This window comes from Mauremys mutica, chromosome 3 (assembly GCF_020497125.1).
Source record: "Mauremys mutica isolate MM-2020 ecotype Southern chromosome 3, ASM2049712v1, whole genome shotgun sequence".
Lineage (NCBI taxonomy): Eukaryota > Metazoa > Chordata > Testudines > Geoemydidae > Mauremys > Mauremys mutica.
The window spans coordinates 141,878,977-141,898,450 of NC_059074.1; the positions used below are offsets into that span (position 1 = coordinate 141,878,977).

The 19,474-nt window shown below is 39.4% G+C and overlaps 1 protein-coding gene across 1 annotated transcript in view; it reads right to left on the minus strand.

The window, feature by feature from the left end:
* AHCTF1 (AT-hook containing transcription factor 1) overlaps positions 1-19,474 on the minus strand; it is an 80,640-nt gene that overhangs the window by 18,378 nt on the left and 42,788 nt on the right. The window contains exons 17-28 of the mRNA XM_045010556.1: positions 19,360-19,453; positions 13,606-13,729; positions 13,472-13,528; positions 11,608-11,754; positions 10,412-10,599; positions 10,054-10,198; positions 9,842-9,973; positions 8,668-8,815; positions 8,428-8,578; positions 7,631-7,738; positions 2,733-2,928; positions 1,664-1,867 (exon numbers count right to left, since the gene is read on the minus strand). Coding sequence (XP_044866491.1) covers positions 1,664-1,867; positions 2,733-2,928; positions 7,631-7,738; positions 8,428-8,578; positions 8,668-8,815; positions 9,842-9,973; positions 10,054-10,198; positions 10,412-10,599; positions 11,608-11,754; positions 13,472-13,528; positions 13,606-13,729; positions 19,360-19,453 — 1,694 coding nt within the window. The remainder of the gene's footprint in view (positions 1-1,663; positions 1,868-2,732; positions 2,929-7,630; positions 7,739-8,427; positions 8,579-8,667; positions 8,816-9,841; positions 9,974-10,053; positions 10,199-10,411; positions 10,600-11,607; positions 11,755-13,471; positions 13,529-13,605; positions 13,730-19,359; positions 19,454-19,474) is intronic.

A 19,474-nucleotide genomic window follows, 5' to 3' on the forward strand; every position in this document is an offset into this window, starting at 1 on the left:
AATTAGTATTTCTATCCTCGTTTTAATGGTCTCCTGAAACTTGGGCTTCCTACATGGGATAGGATATTAGACTTTAGTTGCAAATAAGCCAAAATTGGCATATTATTTTCCAAGAACTCATGGAGAATATTGTTTGGAATATCTGTATTAAACTATGAACCCTCTGTTGTACTGTGAGTGAAGATTTTAGCACTAACAACGAGGAGTCCTTGTGGCACCTTAGAGACCAACAAATTTATTTGGGCATAAGCTTTCATGGGCTAACACCCACTTCATCAGATGCATGGAGTGAAATATACAATAGGCAGATATAAAAATACAGCACATGAAAAGACAGGAGTTGCCTTACCAAGTGGGGGGTCAGTGCTAATGAGGCCAATTCAATCAGGGTGGATGTGGTCCATTCCCAACAGTTGACAAGAATGTGTGACTACCCAAATCTGAACTCGCATGGGGTAAGCCTATTGCATTGCATTCCAGACAGCTTCCCTGCCCACGAAACATGCTTGACACCTTTTTGAAGAACTATCACTGAGAAACCATCGAGACTGCAATTTGAGGCCGACAATTTTGTTTGTCTTAACTGCTAGCTCACCTCCCTCTTCCCCTGGAACAATGGTTTATCTATGGGGGTAGTAGCATGGGAGAAAGGGAGAGGAAATTCTCAGCAGGGTACATGGCAGAAAGACAGAGACCTTACTTAAGAGCAAAGGTCTGCTCTATGCAGGTGGTGTGACCATTGCCAAACATAAGGACTAGCAGGAGAGAGCAGGCAGGAGGGAGTCTGCCCAGCCTGAAATGTTTACAACCTAAGACTCTCAGAAGGAGTGAGATCAGATGTGAGTAGGGTACTTCTCAGGACTTCAGTTGCTTTAAAAAAATCTAACTCTCGGGTGCTTTAATAGTAAAGTTTCTGTGGTTAAGAAATCCTCTTGCTAAGCCTGTGTTCCTTCTTTTCCACCATATTGTCTCTAAAGGTGTTAAACTAGAAGCTGAGTGATCACTAGAAGCCTTGGTGGAGCATGTATAAGTGACTGGGGGGCTCAGCAGGTGTCATAAGGTGTCTAGGACAGCTAGATGGTGGCATCCCACATTCTGAAGAAAGGAGTCAGATGTGACCAAGGGTATGCCAAATGGTCTCAGAGCCAGAAACTGTGATTAGACTCTATCCCAGACCCAGCTGGCTTAAAGGATGTGGGACCCAGACACCGTGTCCATTTGTGTACTAGGCCAAGTTGTAACAGTATTAAATTTCCATAATTCTACCATTAAAGAACAGCTGGCCAATGGTTGTATAACCCTTTTCTTCCTATACTATTGAAATATTTTCAGTGGTATGTAGATTGCAATTTCCTGAAAGAATTTACATGGAAGAGCACCTTGTATTTCTTGTTCAAAGACTTGCGATAGGACTGTTAAGGTCATTGTGCTATTTCATTATGGATACTTGGATCTCCGTTTGCATAAATTCTATTACCATTACAATAGTTTTTGATTCCTGAGTTAGTTTTCACTTATTCTTTGACTTGCCGTTATACACACACACACTGAACAATCTACAGTGATGTACTGTAAGCTTTAAAAACATAAACCAGGTTGCAATCTACAAAGCTTTAAAACTCTCCACCATCTCTTCCCTTTCACCAACTGTAGTCCAACTTACCTCAGCTGTCCATCTGGAAGTTGCGTTCTCTTCCCTGAATGAAATTCGGAGTTCTTTTGCCCGTAGAGGAGGAGTAATTGATCTTCCTGGAGATGCAGAAGGAGTTGCTACGGGTGTGGTGCGAAGACTGGATCTCAAAATAGACTGCAGAGTAATTCCAGGGAAACCAGAAGCAGCAGAAGATGTGGCCAAAGCTTTAGCTCTCTATGTAAAGGAACAAACATCTTAATTTGATATTTGAACTGAAGACTACATGCAAAGTGTCAATTCCATGGAACATCACTGCTGCAGTAGCTGCGCGAACTGGCATTGAAAGATGGGTCATGAAAATTATTATGGAAAGTAATCTGTATGAAGAGATTTTTTAAGACTGAGTATGTAATTCAGAACAAAGACAAGTATAGTCACGACAAAGAAGTACAAAACGAATGGCATCAAGTAGCTAAATGAAAAATTCCTTCATACTTTCATTATTCAACAGAGAGATTTAAATATGGCAGCAAACTGTAAACAAAACAAAAGTGTGTACGAATAATAAAACAATGGCACTTACTGTCTAAGATATTGTTGAGGCCACGAGGTTAATGACGTTCACAAACAGACTGACATTTATATGCATAAAAACATCTACAGTTACAGTAGACGGCAGAAGAAAATATAAGGGATATAAGCCATCATGCTTAGGAGTTTATGTCAAACTAATTACTAGGGGCTAAAATAAACTTCCCCTGAGGGCTAGTTATTCTATAGCTGGCATAAGTAGTATTTGGACATGTTGACGTTCCCCATTTCAGCACTCTTGCCTGCACTTCAATAAAAATAAATTTGTTTTATAAAACTATTTGGTAAAAGATAAACTGTTAATAGATAATTTTATCATTTTGTAATACTCCTCTCCTTAAATCTGCTATCCACATATTGCTTCTAATGAAACTAGGCACATACAAATAAAATGCATATATGGGTGATCCAACAATTCAATACCTACATGCTTGTCATTGTGCATTGTGGGGTGGTTTTTTCCATAAAAGAAATTTAAAAATACTTTAAGTTTAGCAATTCTACATACCTTAACCACAAGAGGAGTCTCCAACAAATTAAACTCTGATGCTCTTGAAATGTTCGTGTGCAATATGGCACTCCGTGAATTTGACTGTAACGGGCTGGATATAGTACATGAAGTAGAAGCTCTACATGGTGTCTGCCAATTACTCTCAAATGAGGGAGAACATAGAGGAACAGGACGAACCACCAAATCCAGCAATCTGCCGAGATTTAAATGAGGATATTGATATAATAGCCATCACAGAAACTTGGTGGAATGAGGATGATCAATGAGACACAGTGATACCAGGGTACAAAATTTATCAAAAGGACAGAACAGGTCGTTCTGGTTGGAGAGTGGCACTATATGTGAAAGAAAATGTAGAATCAAATGAAAGAAAAATCTTAAAAGAACCAAACTGTACCATAGAATCTCTATGTATAGTATTTTCATGCTTCATATTATCCACCAGCTGACCAGGATGGTGATAGTGACTGAAATGCTCAGGGAGATTAGAGATGCTATACAAATAAAAAACTCAATAATAATGAGAGATTTCAACTATCCCCATATTGACAGGGTACATATGTCACCTCAGGACGGGATGCAGAAATAAAGTTTCTTGACACCTTAAATGACTGCTTTTTGGAGCAGCTAGTCTGGGAAGAGGAGAAGCAATTCTTGATTTAGTCTTAAGTGGAGCACAGGATCTGGTCCAAGAGGTGAATATAGCTGGACCGCTTGGTAATAGTGATCATAATATAATTAAATTTAACATCCCTGTGGCGGGGAAAACACTATAGCAGCCCAACACTGTAGCATTTAATTTCAGAAAAGGAGACTACACACCAATGAGGAAGTTAAACAGAAATTAAAAAGGTACACTGCCAGAAGTAAAATCCCTGCAAGCTGCACCGAAACTTTTTAAAGACACCATAATAGAGGCTCAACTTCAAATGTATACTCCAAATTTAAAAAAAATAGTAAGAGAACCAAAAAAGTGACACTGTGGCTAAACAATGTAAAAGAAGCAGTGAGAGACAAAAAGGCATCCTTTAAAAAGTGGAAGTTAAATCCTAGCGAGGAAATAGAAAGGAGCATAAACTCTGGCAAGTGAAGTGTAAAAATACAATTAGGAAGGTCAAAAATTTTTTTTTGAAGAACAGCTAGCCAAAGACTCAAAAAGTAATAGCAAGATTTTTTTTTTTTTTTTTAAAGTACAGCAGAAGCAGGAAGCCTGCTAAACAACCAGTTGGGCCACTGGAGCATCGAGATGCTAAAGGAGCACTCAAGGACAATAAAGTCATTGTGGAGAAACTAAATTAATTCTTTGCATCGGTCTTCACGGTTGAGGATGTGAGGGAGATTCCCAAACCTGAGCCATTTTTTTTTAGGTGACAAATCAGAGGAATTGTCCCAGATTGAGGTGTCATTAGAGGAGGGTTTGGAACAAATTGATAAACTAAACAGTAATAAGTCATCAGGATCAGATGGTATTCACACAAGTGTTCTGAAGGCACTCAAATGTGAAAGTGCAGAACTAGCTGTGGTTTGTAACCTATCATTTAAATCAGCTTCTGTACCAAATGACTGGAGGATAGCTAATGTGACACCAATTTTTAAAAAGGGCTCCAGAGGGTCTACAGGCCGGTAAGCCTGATTTCAAGGCAAACTGGTTGAAACTATAGTAAAGAACAAAATTGTCAGACACATAGATGAACATAATTTGTTGAGTCAATATGGTTTTTGTAAAGGGAAATCAGGCCTCAATCTACTAGAATTCTTTGAGGGAGGTCAACAAGCATATGGACAAGGGGGATTCAGTGAATATAGTGTCCTTAGATTTTCAGAAAGCCTTTGACAAGGTCCCTCACCAAAGGCTCTTAAGCAAAGTAAGCAGTCATGGGATAAGAGGAAAGGTTCTCTCATGGATTGGTAACTGGTTAAAAGATAGGAAACAAAGGGTAGGAATAAATGGTCAGTTTTCAGAATGGAGAGAGGTAAGCAGTGGTGTCCCGCAGGGGTCTGTACTGGGACCAGTTCTATTCAATATATTCATAAATCATCTGGAAAAAGGAATAAACTGTGAGGTGGCAAAATTTGCAGACAATACAAAACTACTCAAGATAGTTAAGTCAAAAGCTGACTGCAAAGAGCTACCAAAGGATCTCACAAAACTTGGTGACTGGGCAACAAAATGGCAGATGAAATCCAACGTGGATAAATGCAAAGTAATGCACATTGAAAAACATAACCCCAACCATACATATAAAATAATGGGGTCTAAATAAGCTGTTACCACTCAAGAAAGAGACCTTGGAGTCATTATGGATAGTTCTCTGAAAACATCCACTCAATGTGCAGCGATAGTCAAAAAAGCAAACCATGTTGGGAATTATTAAAAAAGGAATAGATAATAAGATAGAAAATGTCATATTGCTGCTATATAAATCTATGGTATGCCCACATCTTGAATACTGCATGCCGATGTGGTCACCACATCTCAAAAAAGATATATTGGAATTGGAAAAGATTCAGAAAAGAGCAACAAAAATGATTAGGGATATAGAACAGCTCCTGTATGAGGATAAGAAGACTGGGACTTTTCATCTTAGAAAAGAGATGACTAAGGGGAAGATTTGACAGAGGTCTATAAAATCATGTCTGGTGTGGAGAAAGTAAATCCGGAAGTGTTATTTACTACTCCTCATAACACAAGAACTAGGGATCACCAAATGAAATTAATAGGCAGCAGGTATAAAACAAACAAAAGGAAGTTTGTTTGTTTTTTCCACACAACACACAGTCAACCCGTGGAACTCCTTACCAAAAGGATGTTGTGAAGGCCAAGACTATAACAGGGTTCAAAAAAGAACGAGATAAATTCTCGGAGGATAGGGTTCATCAATGTCCTTAGCCTCTGTTTGCCAGAAGTGGGAATGAGCGACTGGGGATGGATCACTTAAAGATTACCTGTTGTGTTCATTCTCTCTGGGCACCTGGCTTTGGCCACTGTCAGAAGACAGGATACTGGGCTAAATGGACCTTTGGTCTGACCCAGTATGGCTGTTCTATGTTCTTACTTTAAATTTAAATTGTGAAAACAGAAAATAAAGTTGCTTTCCTATAAGCTGACCTGACAGTTTACAAGATGTGACCTGATTAGAATATTTTCATCTCTACATTCTGAATTATTACAGCTGCCTTAATAGTGTGCAACATGCAACTACACACCAATGAGGCCTAACTAGATATTGCCTCCATTGCCCTTTTATTTCTTTATCAATTAGAAAAAAAAATCTCACAACTTTGGCAGGCAGCTGTGTGGGAATGTATTAAATGATCCTTCCTGAGAAAAGTGTTTGTAGGAGGAAATTCCACTTCTCCAAAGGCAACAATGTAGTATTAAATATCCACTCATGTGAATTACAAATCCAGAACATTCGTTAGGCTGATTAGAAAACATTTTTTTAAAAAGGTAACAGGTAAGGTTCCAATCATCTAGCTACAGCAGTTGTACTGCCCAACTTTTAGCTGTGCACATTACCCAACATCCTATAACTACCTGTCTAAAACATTCTCGAAGTTTCTCCTATATTACTGTTAATTGTTTGCATTACATTAGCACCTAGAAGACTCCACTGAGATTGACTCTCCACTGTGAAAAGGCAGTCAGTCTCTGCACCAAAGAGTTTACAATCTAAACTGAAGACAAGAGAAATATTACCCCCATTTTACAAATGGGAACTGAAGCACAGAGAGACTGAGTGAATGTAACCCAGCTCTCCTGAATGCCAGTCTAGCCTTAAGCACAAGACAATCCTTTCTCTGTACTGAGTCTCTCCTTTTACTCCCCTTCCCTCCAAACCTTCCATTCTCTATCTTCTTTCATCTTCTTATTCCTCTTCCTACTCTCACAAGCCCAGTTCCTTCATCTGCACCCTCTTCACATCCATGACAAACTCCACTCTGGCCCCACCCTTTATCTTTCCCCTTTCCTCTCCCCTCTACCAGCCCCCCTTTCTCCAATCTCTGTCCTCTTCTTCCCATATGTGGCAATCTGAAGAATACGTCAATGCTTTAAATCTGAGTGCATCTCGAAGAGCTGACTGACAAATCTGCCTCTAAGCAAATTAAAGAGAGATCTTATTCTGTTCTGAGCAAGAGGAAATAAAGGTATGAACTTAACAATCAGAGAAAAGGATGCTCTTTGGCAGTCAGATGATTAAAAGAAGAGGTTGGATCTATTCCAACCTATAGTATTGATACTGAGCTGAGCTTACGACCTAGTACTACATGAAAAATATTTATTCTAGTTACTTGAGAATTCAAAAATAAATTTTGTCTTTTCTACATTATTATTAAGAGTGTCATTTTATTGTTCCTTTGCATTTTGTATTCATTTTTTAAATCATGACCACTGTGGAAAAACTGATAAAGTTTGTGAATCATATTAACAATTTAATGTTTATCTACAAAGAGCACTCCTGCCACTAGTGTATCCACAGTATTTTGTAAATAAAGAGGACAAATTCTCTTCCCATTAACACTGGCATAAATACAGTACAAAGCTGTTGACTGAGAATCACTCCAAATTTATACCACTGTGTCAAAGCAAATTTTAACCCAGAGGTTTAAACATTTAAAGTTTTTTTTCCAGAGATTACAGAACTAAATAACAAAAATGAGAAATGTTATGAATAGAAAAGGCTAAAAACCAGGGAATAGAATAGTTATGAAGACAACAAACTAAGGGCTTGTCTACATGGGACATTACTGCGCGGCAAGCCTTCTATTATCCACTTCCTTACAAGAGAGCACCTAGGTAAAACTGAAGGTACTTACACTGAGAATGGAAACTGCTCAACAATTCAGCATACCCCACACCCACTCTAAATACTTAGTCTGAAGATGTACTATACCTGGAACTTTTATGTGAAGACTTTGTAACTGGAGTACCAACAAATGGATCAGGTAATTCTGTATCAGGGAAAGGCAGTGCCATAGGTGGTGGTTCTTCAGTTCTAGGACTGCAAATGAAAGAAGAACATAATTGACTTCTACCTGTAGTTTCTGTGAGTGGGTTATTTGGATTAAAGATTATTATAGCTGGAGCTGGTTGCCTCTAGTTAAAGTTGCCCAACACTTCTGATTATAATACCCCACTTTCCAATTGCTTATAATATATCCAAACTAACTACCTGGGCTGAAATGAGGCAGATGTCCTTTGAAAAAATAGTATTTCATCATGTAATTAAAGAACAACAATGCAGATGCACAAGGGAGTTGAATTAAGGTTCACAGGGAACCCTAAAACTGGCATTTCCTAACTTTTGAGTGTTTGACTCTGCAAACTTAAGTTTCTTTTAACATAACCACAAATAAACAACTACGTTTTCAGATGAGGATTTAGAAAGAGAAAGCCAGATGTCAGATATGCAAGATAAAGACTATACTTCCCACAACTTTAAATCCCCGAAACTGTCATTTTCACCTTTGTCTACAAGAAGTGAGGGTTAATGGACTCCAAAACAGTTATCAATACAAGAATTTGCCAGTGCATATATCACAAGTTCCTAAGACAACTCAGACACCATTAATTTCCATAACTTGAATCTGTCTTGTAACAAAGTAGTCATTTCTCGCACTACATTGTCCCTTTTCTTTGTGTCCTAGTAGTTTGAACTGCAATTTCACATAGTAACATAGGCGTTCTTACCTATTATATTGTGAGAAATCACTTTTCTGTTCATTTCCCACCCAGACCTCTCCAATTTTAGACAGGACATTATTAATGAAAGTTGCTCTTGTAAGCACATTCCCTGCAGTAGTTTGTTTTGCCACAGTTGACAATGGCTTGGGTCTTGAAACTAAAAATGAAAGGGGAAGAAAAAAAATCAAATCTCTGAACACTAACCAAGAGAAATTAATCATTCATGGATTCTTAAACAAAACTCACCTTCTCTCAGAATTGAAGAAGATAAGTGGTAAGGCTTGGCCCTCTCTACAGCCAGCTTCCTTTGCACTCTAGGAAGGATCTTTCCATACTGGTCTAATATAGAATTTCTGGCAACTGATCTCTCTCTTAAACGAGGATCACGATCATTCTAATGAACAACCAATTAAAAGCACATCAGCTAATTCTTAACAAAATGTTTGTTAAATACAATTAATTGACATATTTGCAGCATCTTAAGAAATTCTGTGGGTATTTAAGTTTGTGTCTGATTTTTATACATATTAGACACACAGAGGATCAAATTCCATCCTTCAATCCAGACTATATATTTTCTTTTTTTTTTTCCTCCTTCGAAGTGTGCGATGATTGCTCATAATGCATGGAAAGTAGGGCAACTCTCAGTGAAGCAAAAGGCACATTACATACAAGTTACCTGGCGTGTTTGTGTGCATTTTAATATACACACAAAAACTTGCATTTCTTAGTCATACATTTTGGCTAAGCAGTTTGAGAATTACAGTTTAAGATAATGCATGTTTTATTTTTTTAAACCTAATATAAATCAGAGTTACAATGCAAGTGCATGCTGCTTTCCGTAGGAGGCAGTTAGCTCTGGACTGGCCAATCAGAAAAGGGAACATTAGCCATCAATCTCAATAAGCCTCCCATACTGGGTACAGATAAGGGTTCAAATATGTAACAAGTTTGGCAGAAGCAGAGATCAGATAACTTTCCCGACAGCGAAAACTCCAAGATACTGTGTGCAGAAGCCTAATGGCAGAACTATGTAGTTTGGACACTTTTGTAGCACTGAGATCTACTGAAATTTTTCATTTGCGCGGATATATAAAAAACAATAGGATCTATCCCTTAGAATTCAATTTTACAGATTACTTCAAATACAGAATGTGTTTGTTCTGTAACAATTTTATCTAAAACTACTTTCTGAATTAATTTGTGTCTGAAAAGTACTTTAAGTGTTAAATTTTGCTGTAATTTCATGTTGGGCAATTTATTCTAATTATTTAAAAGAATGGCATAAAAGAACATTTTAAAACATACAGTATATATTAAAAGTGCATGCACTAAGTATTTTTACAGCATGCTACCAATTAACATTCAGTGAAATGATACATAATACATCTACCTCACCCTAGCAGAATTTGAAGCTTACCATGAGATTAACTTTCAGTGACTGATTCAACTGTAATGCAGGGATGTAATTGGCACGCTGTAGATGGTGGACTAAAAGGAACTCATGATTCTGGATACCAGCACTGGTTTGCAAAAACTTCTCTAAACATTCCTAAGAGAAACAAAATTGTTTAGAGTTCTGCCTCCTTTTTCCAAACAAATGATTAAGATTTCATTCTTGCCCATCCTTACTTGTTCAGTATCTGTGAATGGTAGTTTCAACAAATCTTCCATTAGTCCCATCTCTTGACAGATTTCATACATGTGTTTTAACAACTCTTCTACATTTAACCTGGTGGAGTGCTGCTGCAGTAGACTCCAAGCCTCCACCATACACCTGAAATTAATTTTTGAAATGCAGAGGAGGATTAACACTTCGACCAACAATTTTAATCAAGCAAGAGATGCATGACTTGTGTTAAAAAAGAACTAAACACTAAAAGATTGAATAAAATACACAATGAACGCCAAAATCTGTCGTCTAGTTTTTTGTTATAGTTTTCATAATCAGGATAAACCATTAATCAGGATATATTTTCTATTTCTTTACCTATTATACAATAAAACAGTGAGGTGAAGTGCAACTTCACTGCTACTTGACATTGATGGCTTCATCATCTGTATGTATCTGAGGGCTCGTCTGTGCTCTCCTTGACACATCAAGGCTTGAATAATTTTCATATGTTGCCACGACATTGTTTTGATTGTAGCTGGATGAAATAAAAGGGCCAATGAACTCTGCAGAAGTTAGAAATTAAAGTTATTAAAACACCAACATGCTCACCTCTTCCAACAACAAAAATCTAAAACTTCCCAAGTGAAAATAAACATATTTCAGGTGCATTTACAACATTAGAAGTAGTACGTTTATACTTGAAACATATATTTGTCCTTCAATATAATTTAATAAAGTAATTGGACAGAAGACAGATTTAGTTAACCACATAATAGGATTTCAGTTTCAAACGAGCAACTTATAAGTTCCCCGGTTAAAAAAAAACCCTGTATGTCATCTAAACTGCTAGTGACACCACCCATAATTTTATGCACATATGATTGCAACCAAATGAAATTATCAAAATTTCACTGATGGTACTAAGCACTTTATTCACTAGTCATTTCAATACTTCTATTTGGCTTTCAGCTGATTGTTTAATTCTTGACAATTTGGTCTCAGTCTCTGGAGGCAGCAGTGAGAATATCCTTTTAAAACTACTCATTGAGGGCAGATTTGGAAATTTGCTCTTTTAACTTCTTAGCAGTTGCTATGTAAATTATTATAGAAAAGCATACTATATTAGCTATAATATCACAGGTTAGGAATTAAAGTATTAAAAACTAACACTATTTAAATCTGCATTGGGTTTAAAAGTTACTTTTACAGAGTTTTGCCTCATTTCTTGGTGCAGAGTCCTCAGCTATATTTTAAACATTTAAATCTGCATAAAACCATCTTTGGAAATTTGCTCAAGTGCTTTCATGAATCAGGTAGCTAGGAAAATTCAAATACGTGTAAATAAAGTTGACTACAACTGGGTTCTATTCCATTTTAAACTAAATTAGAATATAATCAGACTTCAGAGTATAATTTATTGTTGCTTTGTTTCCATTTAATTTATGCATTAACAATACTTAAACACTAAAAGTTCTAGCCCTTTATCTCCCTTGACTAGTGATTAGATGCCCAAAGTTCATCTTGAGACCATAATGTTGCATCTTTATATGTGTATTAAGTAAACGATTTACCTCATAGTCATTGTGATCCAAAAGCCAAAAACCTTGAACAAGTCTAACCAGACCCCAAGGGATAGCAAAGGCAGTTGGGAAAGAGTCAAATGAAGTCTCTGTTTTGTTTGGAAAGGAATGCATGATATCTAGCAGCAAATAAATTGTCTGACAGTAAGTACTTGATTAAGGCTAATAACTTTTCAAGAAGGAAAGTTTCTTACATATATTTAGGGAAGGTAACAACAAAAATAAGTATTATACAGCAGAAAATAGTTGTCTTGCAATTTTCAGCTCACTGTAACCCAAGAAGCCAGGTTTTAATCCCAAACCTGCATTCTGAATTAACATAAACCAAATATAGGTTTTTATAAGTATTGAAAGAAGCTGTAATATTTTCCCATTTTAGTAAAAGAAGACTACTGCACAAGTCTGGAATGGTAGTGTTACTGTGATGGAGCAGGGATTTGCACTCCTAATTGTAATAAATATAGGACCCCTGCTTTGAGATAAAACTGATGAACAAAAGCTGCTTTTACTTAACTTCACATAAGGAAATAATTCTGTACTTCTATTAAGAGAAACTGCTATGGAATTCTGGATAGCCTCACCGTTACTTGAAAAATAGTCAAGGTAAAGGAGCAAGTCACACAAATATGTTGTAGATAGGACTCAACCATATCTTGATGATTTAGCTAATGCCTCAGACACCAATGCTTTCGAACAGGGACACGGTTACAAGTTTTAACCATACTGTGACCAAGTTCCTGGACTTTAAAATACAGCAGAAACTCAGAGTTACCAACACCAGCGTTATAAACTGACCAGTCAACCACACACCTCATTTGGAACCAGGAGTACACAATCAGTAGCAAAAACCAAAAAATAAAAAGGCAAATACAGTACAGTACTATGTTAAACGTAAACTACTAAAAAAAAAATAAAGGGAAAACAGCATTTTTCTTCTGCATAGTAAAGTTTGAAAGCTATATTAATTCAATGTTCAACTGTAAACTTTTAAAGGAACAACCGTAATATTTTGTTCAGAGTTACAAACATTTCAGAGTTACAAACAACCTCAATTTCCGAGGTGTTTGTAACTGAGGTTCTACTGTAACAGTAAATTCAGAGAACAGAATTAGAGAATAAAAATTAAATATGAATGAGAAAGCCTTCCCACCATGCCATAAATAAAAAAATTTCACTGGGGTTGTAAAGAACCTGTGCATCATGTGTTTTGCTAGTTTCTACCTTCTCCCTCTGATCAGTGCATAATTATTTAGTTAACAGGTTAAAACAACTGAGGTGTGGAGTCGCTGTGTCTAAAATCCAAACTGTCCCCTCCTACCTAGGTTAAGTAACACACAAAGTTTGGCAAAGGTAAATGTTCCATATATTTTAGCAGTTTGAAAATCAAGCATTTTCTCCATCACATTCTCCTTTTTCTGGATAATATTCCATGTGCCTGCGTTTTCAATAGAACAGAGGCAAACATTGTTTCTTGTGCTGGAGAATCGCTGATTTCAGCAAGAATTTGTACTGCTGTAAACAGTGTTAGGTAACTGTTGCTGCTTTCGAGCACAGAGAATTCTCATACATTTTGGTGCAGGCATCACATCCTAAGAATAACTTCACTTATTTGCTACAGAATCACATTGTTTTAATGAAGCCATTAAAATGAAAAATCTGAAGTATAAGAAAGGAAACAATTATTCCATTACAACTTAATCCTAAATTTATGCTCATTCTGTCCAAAATACGATAATTCTCCTGTTAATTAATGATAAACACAGTAGCATAAACTTTTCACACACACCATTCTTTTAAATGTGAATATATTGCGTGGTTATATCTTCAGTCTCTCTCAACATTGTCAAAAGGATACAATTGCATGTTTGTAAGTTTCTTCAATATTTTGTAACAAATAAAGATCAAGCAGCGCCTGTGATGAAAAAAGAAAAGTTAACCTAATAATTTGTAAAGTCAATATTTTTTGCCTTTTTAAGAAGTCCTACTTACATGCAAGCTAGCAGGGGGATATTTCCCAGTTCCTCCTTCATCTCTTCGCCACAATTTCTCAACTTGATCTCCAAACTGGGAAAGCAGTCCATCAATCATCAAGCAATCGGCATTCCATTTCCCTCTGCAATTGAAGAGGGCATGGATTTTGATAGTGTAAAAACCGTGCGATAATTCCAATTTGTCATGAAAACCCATTTACCAATTGAAGAAAATCCAACCAATTTATCTGGTAAGGCGCAGGAAAAACACTATATGACAAAAAGTATGAAAACTGAATTTGGAACATTTACACAAGTGAACTAAAAAGGGAGCACAGCATCTCAGTTGGTCATGTTTAAAAATAATCCAAAAAGTTCTATTTTAATAGATATTCTAAATTCATAATTTATTAAGACAAGATTAAGGATGACCTGGTTTTCAGATATTTTTGCTACAGAAGGGCTAATGGTGATTTAATACATCAGGAAATGTAAAGTTGGAACGTTCCTGTAAATTGAAGCATCAAAAATTAAGTTAGTTGCTGTATTCTTACTATCTGTAAGAGAATTTGGCAATACAATCACTGGAAGAAATTACTCACCTTGTGCAGTAACGATGGTTTTTCAAGATGTGCGTCCCTATGGGTGCTCCATTGTAGATGTGTCTGCGTCCCTGTGCTGCTGATAGGAGAACTTCGGTAGCAATGCTCATTGGGCCCGCACATGCACTGTCACAACTTGTGCTACACTACCAGGCTAACCAGAGCACATGGGTTAACCGTCCTCAATTCCTTCTCTACCTCAGGGTACGTCTACACTACGGGATTATTCCGAATTTGCATAAACCGGTTTTGTAAAACAGAATTTATAAAATCGGGTGGAGCGCGGCCATACTAAGCACATTAAATCGGTGGTGTGCGTCCATGGTCCGTGGCTAGCGTCGATTTCTGGAGCGTTGCACTGTGGGTAGCTATTCCCTAGCTATCCCATAGTTCCCGCAGCCTCCCCCGCCCCTTGGAACTTCCGGGTTGAGATCCCAGTGCCTGATGGGGCAAAAATCATTGTCGCGGGTGGTTCTGGGTAAATGTCGTCAGTCACTCCTTCGTCTGGGAAAGCAACGGCAGACAAGCATTTCGCGCCTTTTTCCCCTGGATTGCCCTGGCAGATGCCATAGCATGGCAATCATGGAGCTTTTTTTTGCCGTTTGTGACTCTCACCGTATGTGTACTAGATGCCGCTCACAGAGGCGATTCAGCAGCGCTACACAGAAGCATGCTTTTGCTTTTGCATGACAGCAGAGATGGTTACTAGCCATATTGCACCATCCAAACCCTTCCATAAATTGGAACTGAGGATGATCATGGAAACCAGTCCTTTTGTACCATTTGCTGCTAGTGCCCCTGGTCAATCAGCCAGGGGCGCAAAAGCCAAGAGTGGTTACTAGCCATATTGCACCTTCCATAGTTTTGTACCATTGGCTGCTGTCATAAGTGCCCCTGGCCGATCAGCCAGGGGCGCAAAAGCAAAAATTGGGAATGACTCCCTGAGTCAATCCCTCCTTTTTGGTATCTAAAAATAGAATCAGTGCTGCCTAATATAGGCAAGTGTGCTAGAGAACCACCTGCTCTGTGTCAGAGCCCGCAGAAATTATTATCTGTATGCTATTCACAGGGGGTGCTCCTGTAACAACCCCACCTGTTGATTCCGTTCTTCCCCCAGCCTTTCTTGGCTAACCGTAGCATTGTCCCCCCACTTGTGTGATGAATTAATAAAGAATGCAGGAATAAGACACACTGACTTGTTAGTGAGAAATGAGTGGAAGGCAGCCTCCAGCTGCTATGATAGTCCAGACAGGACATTAAGCAGTGTGTAGGAGAGAAGCCCAGCATCCCACTGCTAGTCCAGGGGCAACTGAATCTTTTCTTTAACCCATGAAGGGTGGGGGCTGATGGAGCTCAGCCCCCTGTTGCTATGATGAGGATGGTTACCAGCCATATTGCACCATCCATCCACCAGAAAAAATTAGGGCCAATAGGCTGATGACGAGGACGGTTACCAGTCCTTTTGTACCATCAGCTGAGGCTGATGATGAGGATGGATTTCCATCATTTTGTACGATCAGCTTATGCTGATGATGAAGATGGATTTCCATCCTTTTGTACCATCAGCCGCCCATGGCGGGGGGGGAGCAAGGATGTTGGTGTTGAGTGCTGCACTATCTATCGCGTCTATCTGCAGCATTCAGTAAAGATAGGGTGACATGTAAAAGAGTCAGAGGATTGTTTTAACCTTTCGCTTTTGGGGGTGGGTGGGGGGTGGGGTGAGTAGAATTGCCAAGCTATGCCCTGACCCGCGGGCACTGTGTTTGACCCTAGAAGCATTTGGAGCTCAGCCAAGAATGCAAATAATTTTAGGAGGCTGCAGGAACTGTGGGATAGCTTCAGTCCTCCAGTCCATGCGCATCCATTTGATTCTTTGGCTTTCCGTTACGCTTGTCACGCTGCAGTGCGCTGAGTCCCTGCTATGGCGTCTGTCTGGAGATTTTAAAAAAAGGATTCTGAATTTCATCTTCTGTAACGGAGCGCTGATAGAACGGATAGAACGGATTTGCCTGCCCTTACAGCGATCACATCCGCATGGTCCATGCGGGAGCTCTTTTTTTTATTTTGATTTCGACTGCATCGCCACCCGTTGCTGATCGGAGCTCCACGCTGGGCAAACAGGAAATATTCAAAAGTTCGCGGGGCTTTTCCTGTTTACCTGACCACTGCATCCGAGTTCAGATTGCGGTCCAGAGCGGTCACTGGTGCACTGTGGGATAGCTCCCGGAGGCCAATACCGTCGATCAGCGTCCACACTAACCCTAATCCGATATGTTAATACCGATACTAGCGTTACTCCTCTCGTTAGGGAGGAGTACAGAAACCGGTTTAAAGAGCCATTAAAATCGATATAAGGTGCCTCCTAGTGTGGACGGTTTTGGCGTTAAATCGGTTTTACGCTCCTAAAACCGATTTAAACGCCTAGTGTAGACCAGGCCTCAGAGTCATAAATGGGAACTCTTAAGTAGGAGGAGGAGTAGGAGGAGGAGGAAGGCAGGTTGTGGAGCACCCAGAGGAACACACATCTCGAAGAACCTTCGTTACTGCACAAGGTGAGTGACTTCTTCCAGTAGTGTCCATATGGGTGCTTCACTGTACGCAACATCCATGCAATACCCATCTTGGAGGGATGGGACTTTGGAGTCAGGTTGGCACTGAAGGTGGAATCTCCAATGACCGTAGAGTGTTCTGCGAAAGTGTGGACTGATACCCATGTCGCTGCTCTGCAGATCTCTGAGATAGGGACAATCGCTGTGCACTGGTACCAAACTGTGGTCTCGGTGCTGAGGATACCAAGTGAAATGGAGATCACTTGCAGCTATCCCTAGGCTCACTTAGTGGACTTCCTGTCCTTCTTGGAGGACTTACAAGAGGAGTACCCAGCCTGTTTCTTCGATCCACTTCCCTTAGAAGATGAAGGCTGTGGGGACGACTCACGTCAGCCAGGAAATTGAGGTTAGAGAGCTGCCTCCACAAAGAATCTTCTGGTGGAGCTCTCTGTCCTTGCGGGATCTCAGCCAGACCTGCTGGCAGAGGGTGCACTCGGTGGCCCTCACCGAGGCAATGGATGCACTGGGAGTGCTTATCCACAACCGGGATCACCTCGTTAGAAGTGTGGCACTTCTTGAAGCCTGGCATACCCCACGCTGGGGAAAACTAACTGCAAACGGAAGAACAATAGCCTTAGATTTCTAATGGCGCTCTCTCTCTCTCTCTCTCACCAGGGGTGGTTAAGAAGGAATTGAGGACGGTTAGCCCGTGCACACTGGCTAGCCTCGTGGCACAGCACGAGGAGAGACAGTGTATGTGCAGACCCAACAGATACTGTTACCGAAGCTCTCCAATCAGCAGTGTGGGGACACAGACATACCTACAGTGGAGCACCCATAGAGAGACTACTCGAAGAACTACTATTCTTTTTGCATAGATCTATCACCACAGAGAATTTTGTAATTGTGCCAACACAGAAATACTCTGCCAAAATTAAGGAAAATTCATTTGCTTTCTAATCTCACTTTTTCCACTGAAAAAATTCCAATTTCATGCAGCCGTGCTGTACATAGATGTTGGTATGAACAAAGGAAACACATTGGTTTGAAGTCTAGTAATTTTAATTCCATTCAAACATCACTGGAGACTCCTGGTCGCCAAAGTACCACCTGCAAATTCCCAATGATGTTAAAAACAACATGGAGTCCAGTGGACCTTAAAGACTGATGCCCAAATAAATCTGTTACAGTCTTTAAGGTGCCACTGGACTCCTCGTTTTTGTGGATACAGACTAACACCTACCCTCTGATAAATTATGTTAAACAGAGTTAGTAGGCTAAGGCCTGGTCTACATTGCAGTTAGGTTGATGTAAGACAGCTTACATTGACCTTTCTCTGTGTCTACACTACAATGTTGCTCCCACTAATGTAAGGGTATGTCTACACTACCCGCCCGATCAGCGGGTAGTGATCGATCTAGACACAATACATCGATCCCCGAATGGACTCCCCATTGACTCCGGAACTCCACCAGGGTGAGAGGTGGAAGTGGAGTCGACGGGGGGAGCGGCAGCCGTCGATCCCACGCTGCGAGGACGCGAAGTAAATCAATCTAAGTTGATCTAAGATACGTCAACTTCAGCTACGCTATTCTCGTAGCTGAAGTTGCATATCTTAGATCAATCCCCCCACCCCCAGTGTAGACCAGGCCTAAGTCGCCCATTACATCGACTTAACTCCATCTCTGCCAGAGGTATAGCACTTAGATTGATGTGGTTAGAGCGAGACAACGTCTGTGTAGACACTGGCGGTGAGCCCCAAGAGCTGTCAGTGCCCCACAATGCCTCACTTCAGTCAGTGGAAGTGCTTCTGGTGAGGACATATACTATCAACAGAAGGAGCATAGTGTGCATGTGAACCACCGCTTTAATTACTGCGGTGGCTGTACATCGACTTCAGTTGACCTAACTTTGTTGTGTAGACAAGGCCTGAGTGTCTGCTGTATTTTCCACCTTCTCCCTAGTATCTTTCTTAGCCCCAATCCTGCTGGAAATTTTTTATAATTATTTCTATTTGATTTGTATCAGTGTGATTTTAGATTAAAATCTATATTAATCCTAGTCAAGACATTTCACATGAAAAATAAACAAGTCTGTAAAAAGTTCAGATAAAGATGTAATTTCTAACTGGGTACTGAGTTAGAAGAGAGTTAGTTCTTTAAAAGTTCCAACTGAACACAACAATAAGGGCCACCTGCTTGAAGTAAAAATGTACACAAGTGAACTCCAAAAAAGAGATTTAGTCCTAAAACAGACTTTATGATGTCTTATCAAACAAACAGTCATTTAAAGAGCTAACCCTTTTTGAATAGTTCATCTTTGCATGCCTAAACAAAACTTTTGGAAACTTGGTGCCTATCTGTTTTGAATCAGAGACAATTAATGCCATGTTACCAAATGAACCATCTTTTTGAACTGCAGAAGTCACACAGTTTAGACTTTGGATTAAATTATTTACAGTATTACCCAATATATTTCTAGAATCAGGTCAAGGATTGTTTCACTTTACTTCATAAAAAAGGGCGAGCAGACCAACAGTGGCCCTGAGCCCCACCTTTATAAATGAAAGCAGTCCCTCTGAATTCAGTGGTGGGCGTGGGTGTGTTTGTGAATGAACCTTACCTTGACAAGCGCTCTAGTTTCTGTCGGTGACCAGTACAGTAGCTTTGTATCACTGGGTAATTGTAGAAAGGCCTAGACAACTGCATATCATCATCTGCATGCAACCGAGAAAAAA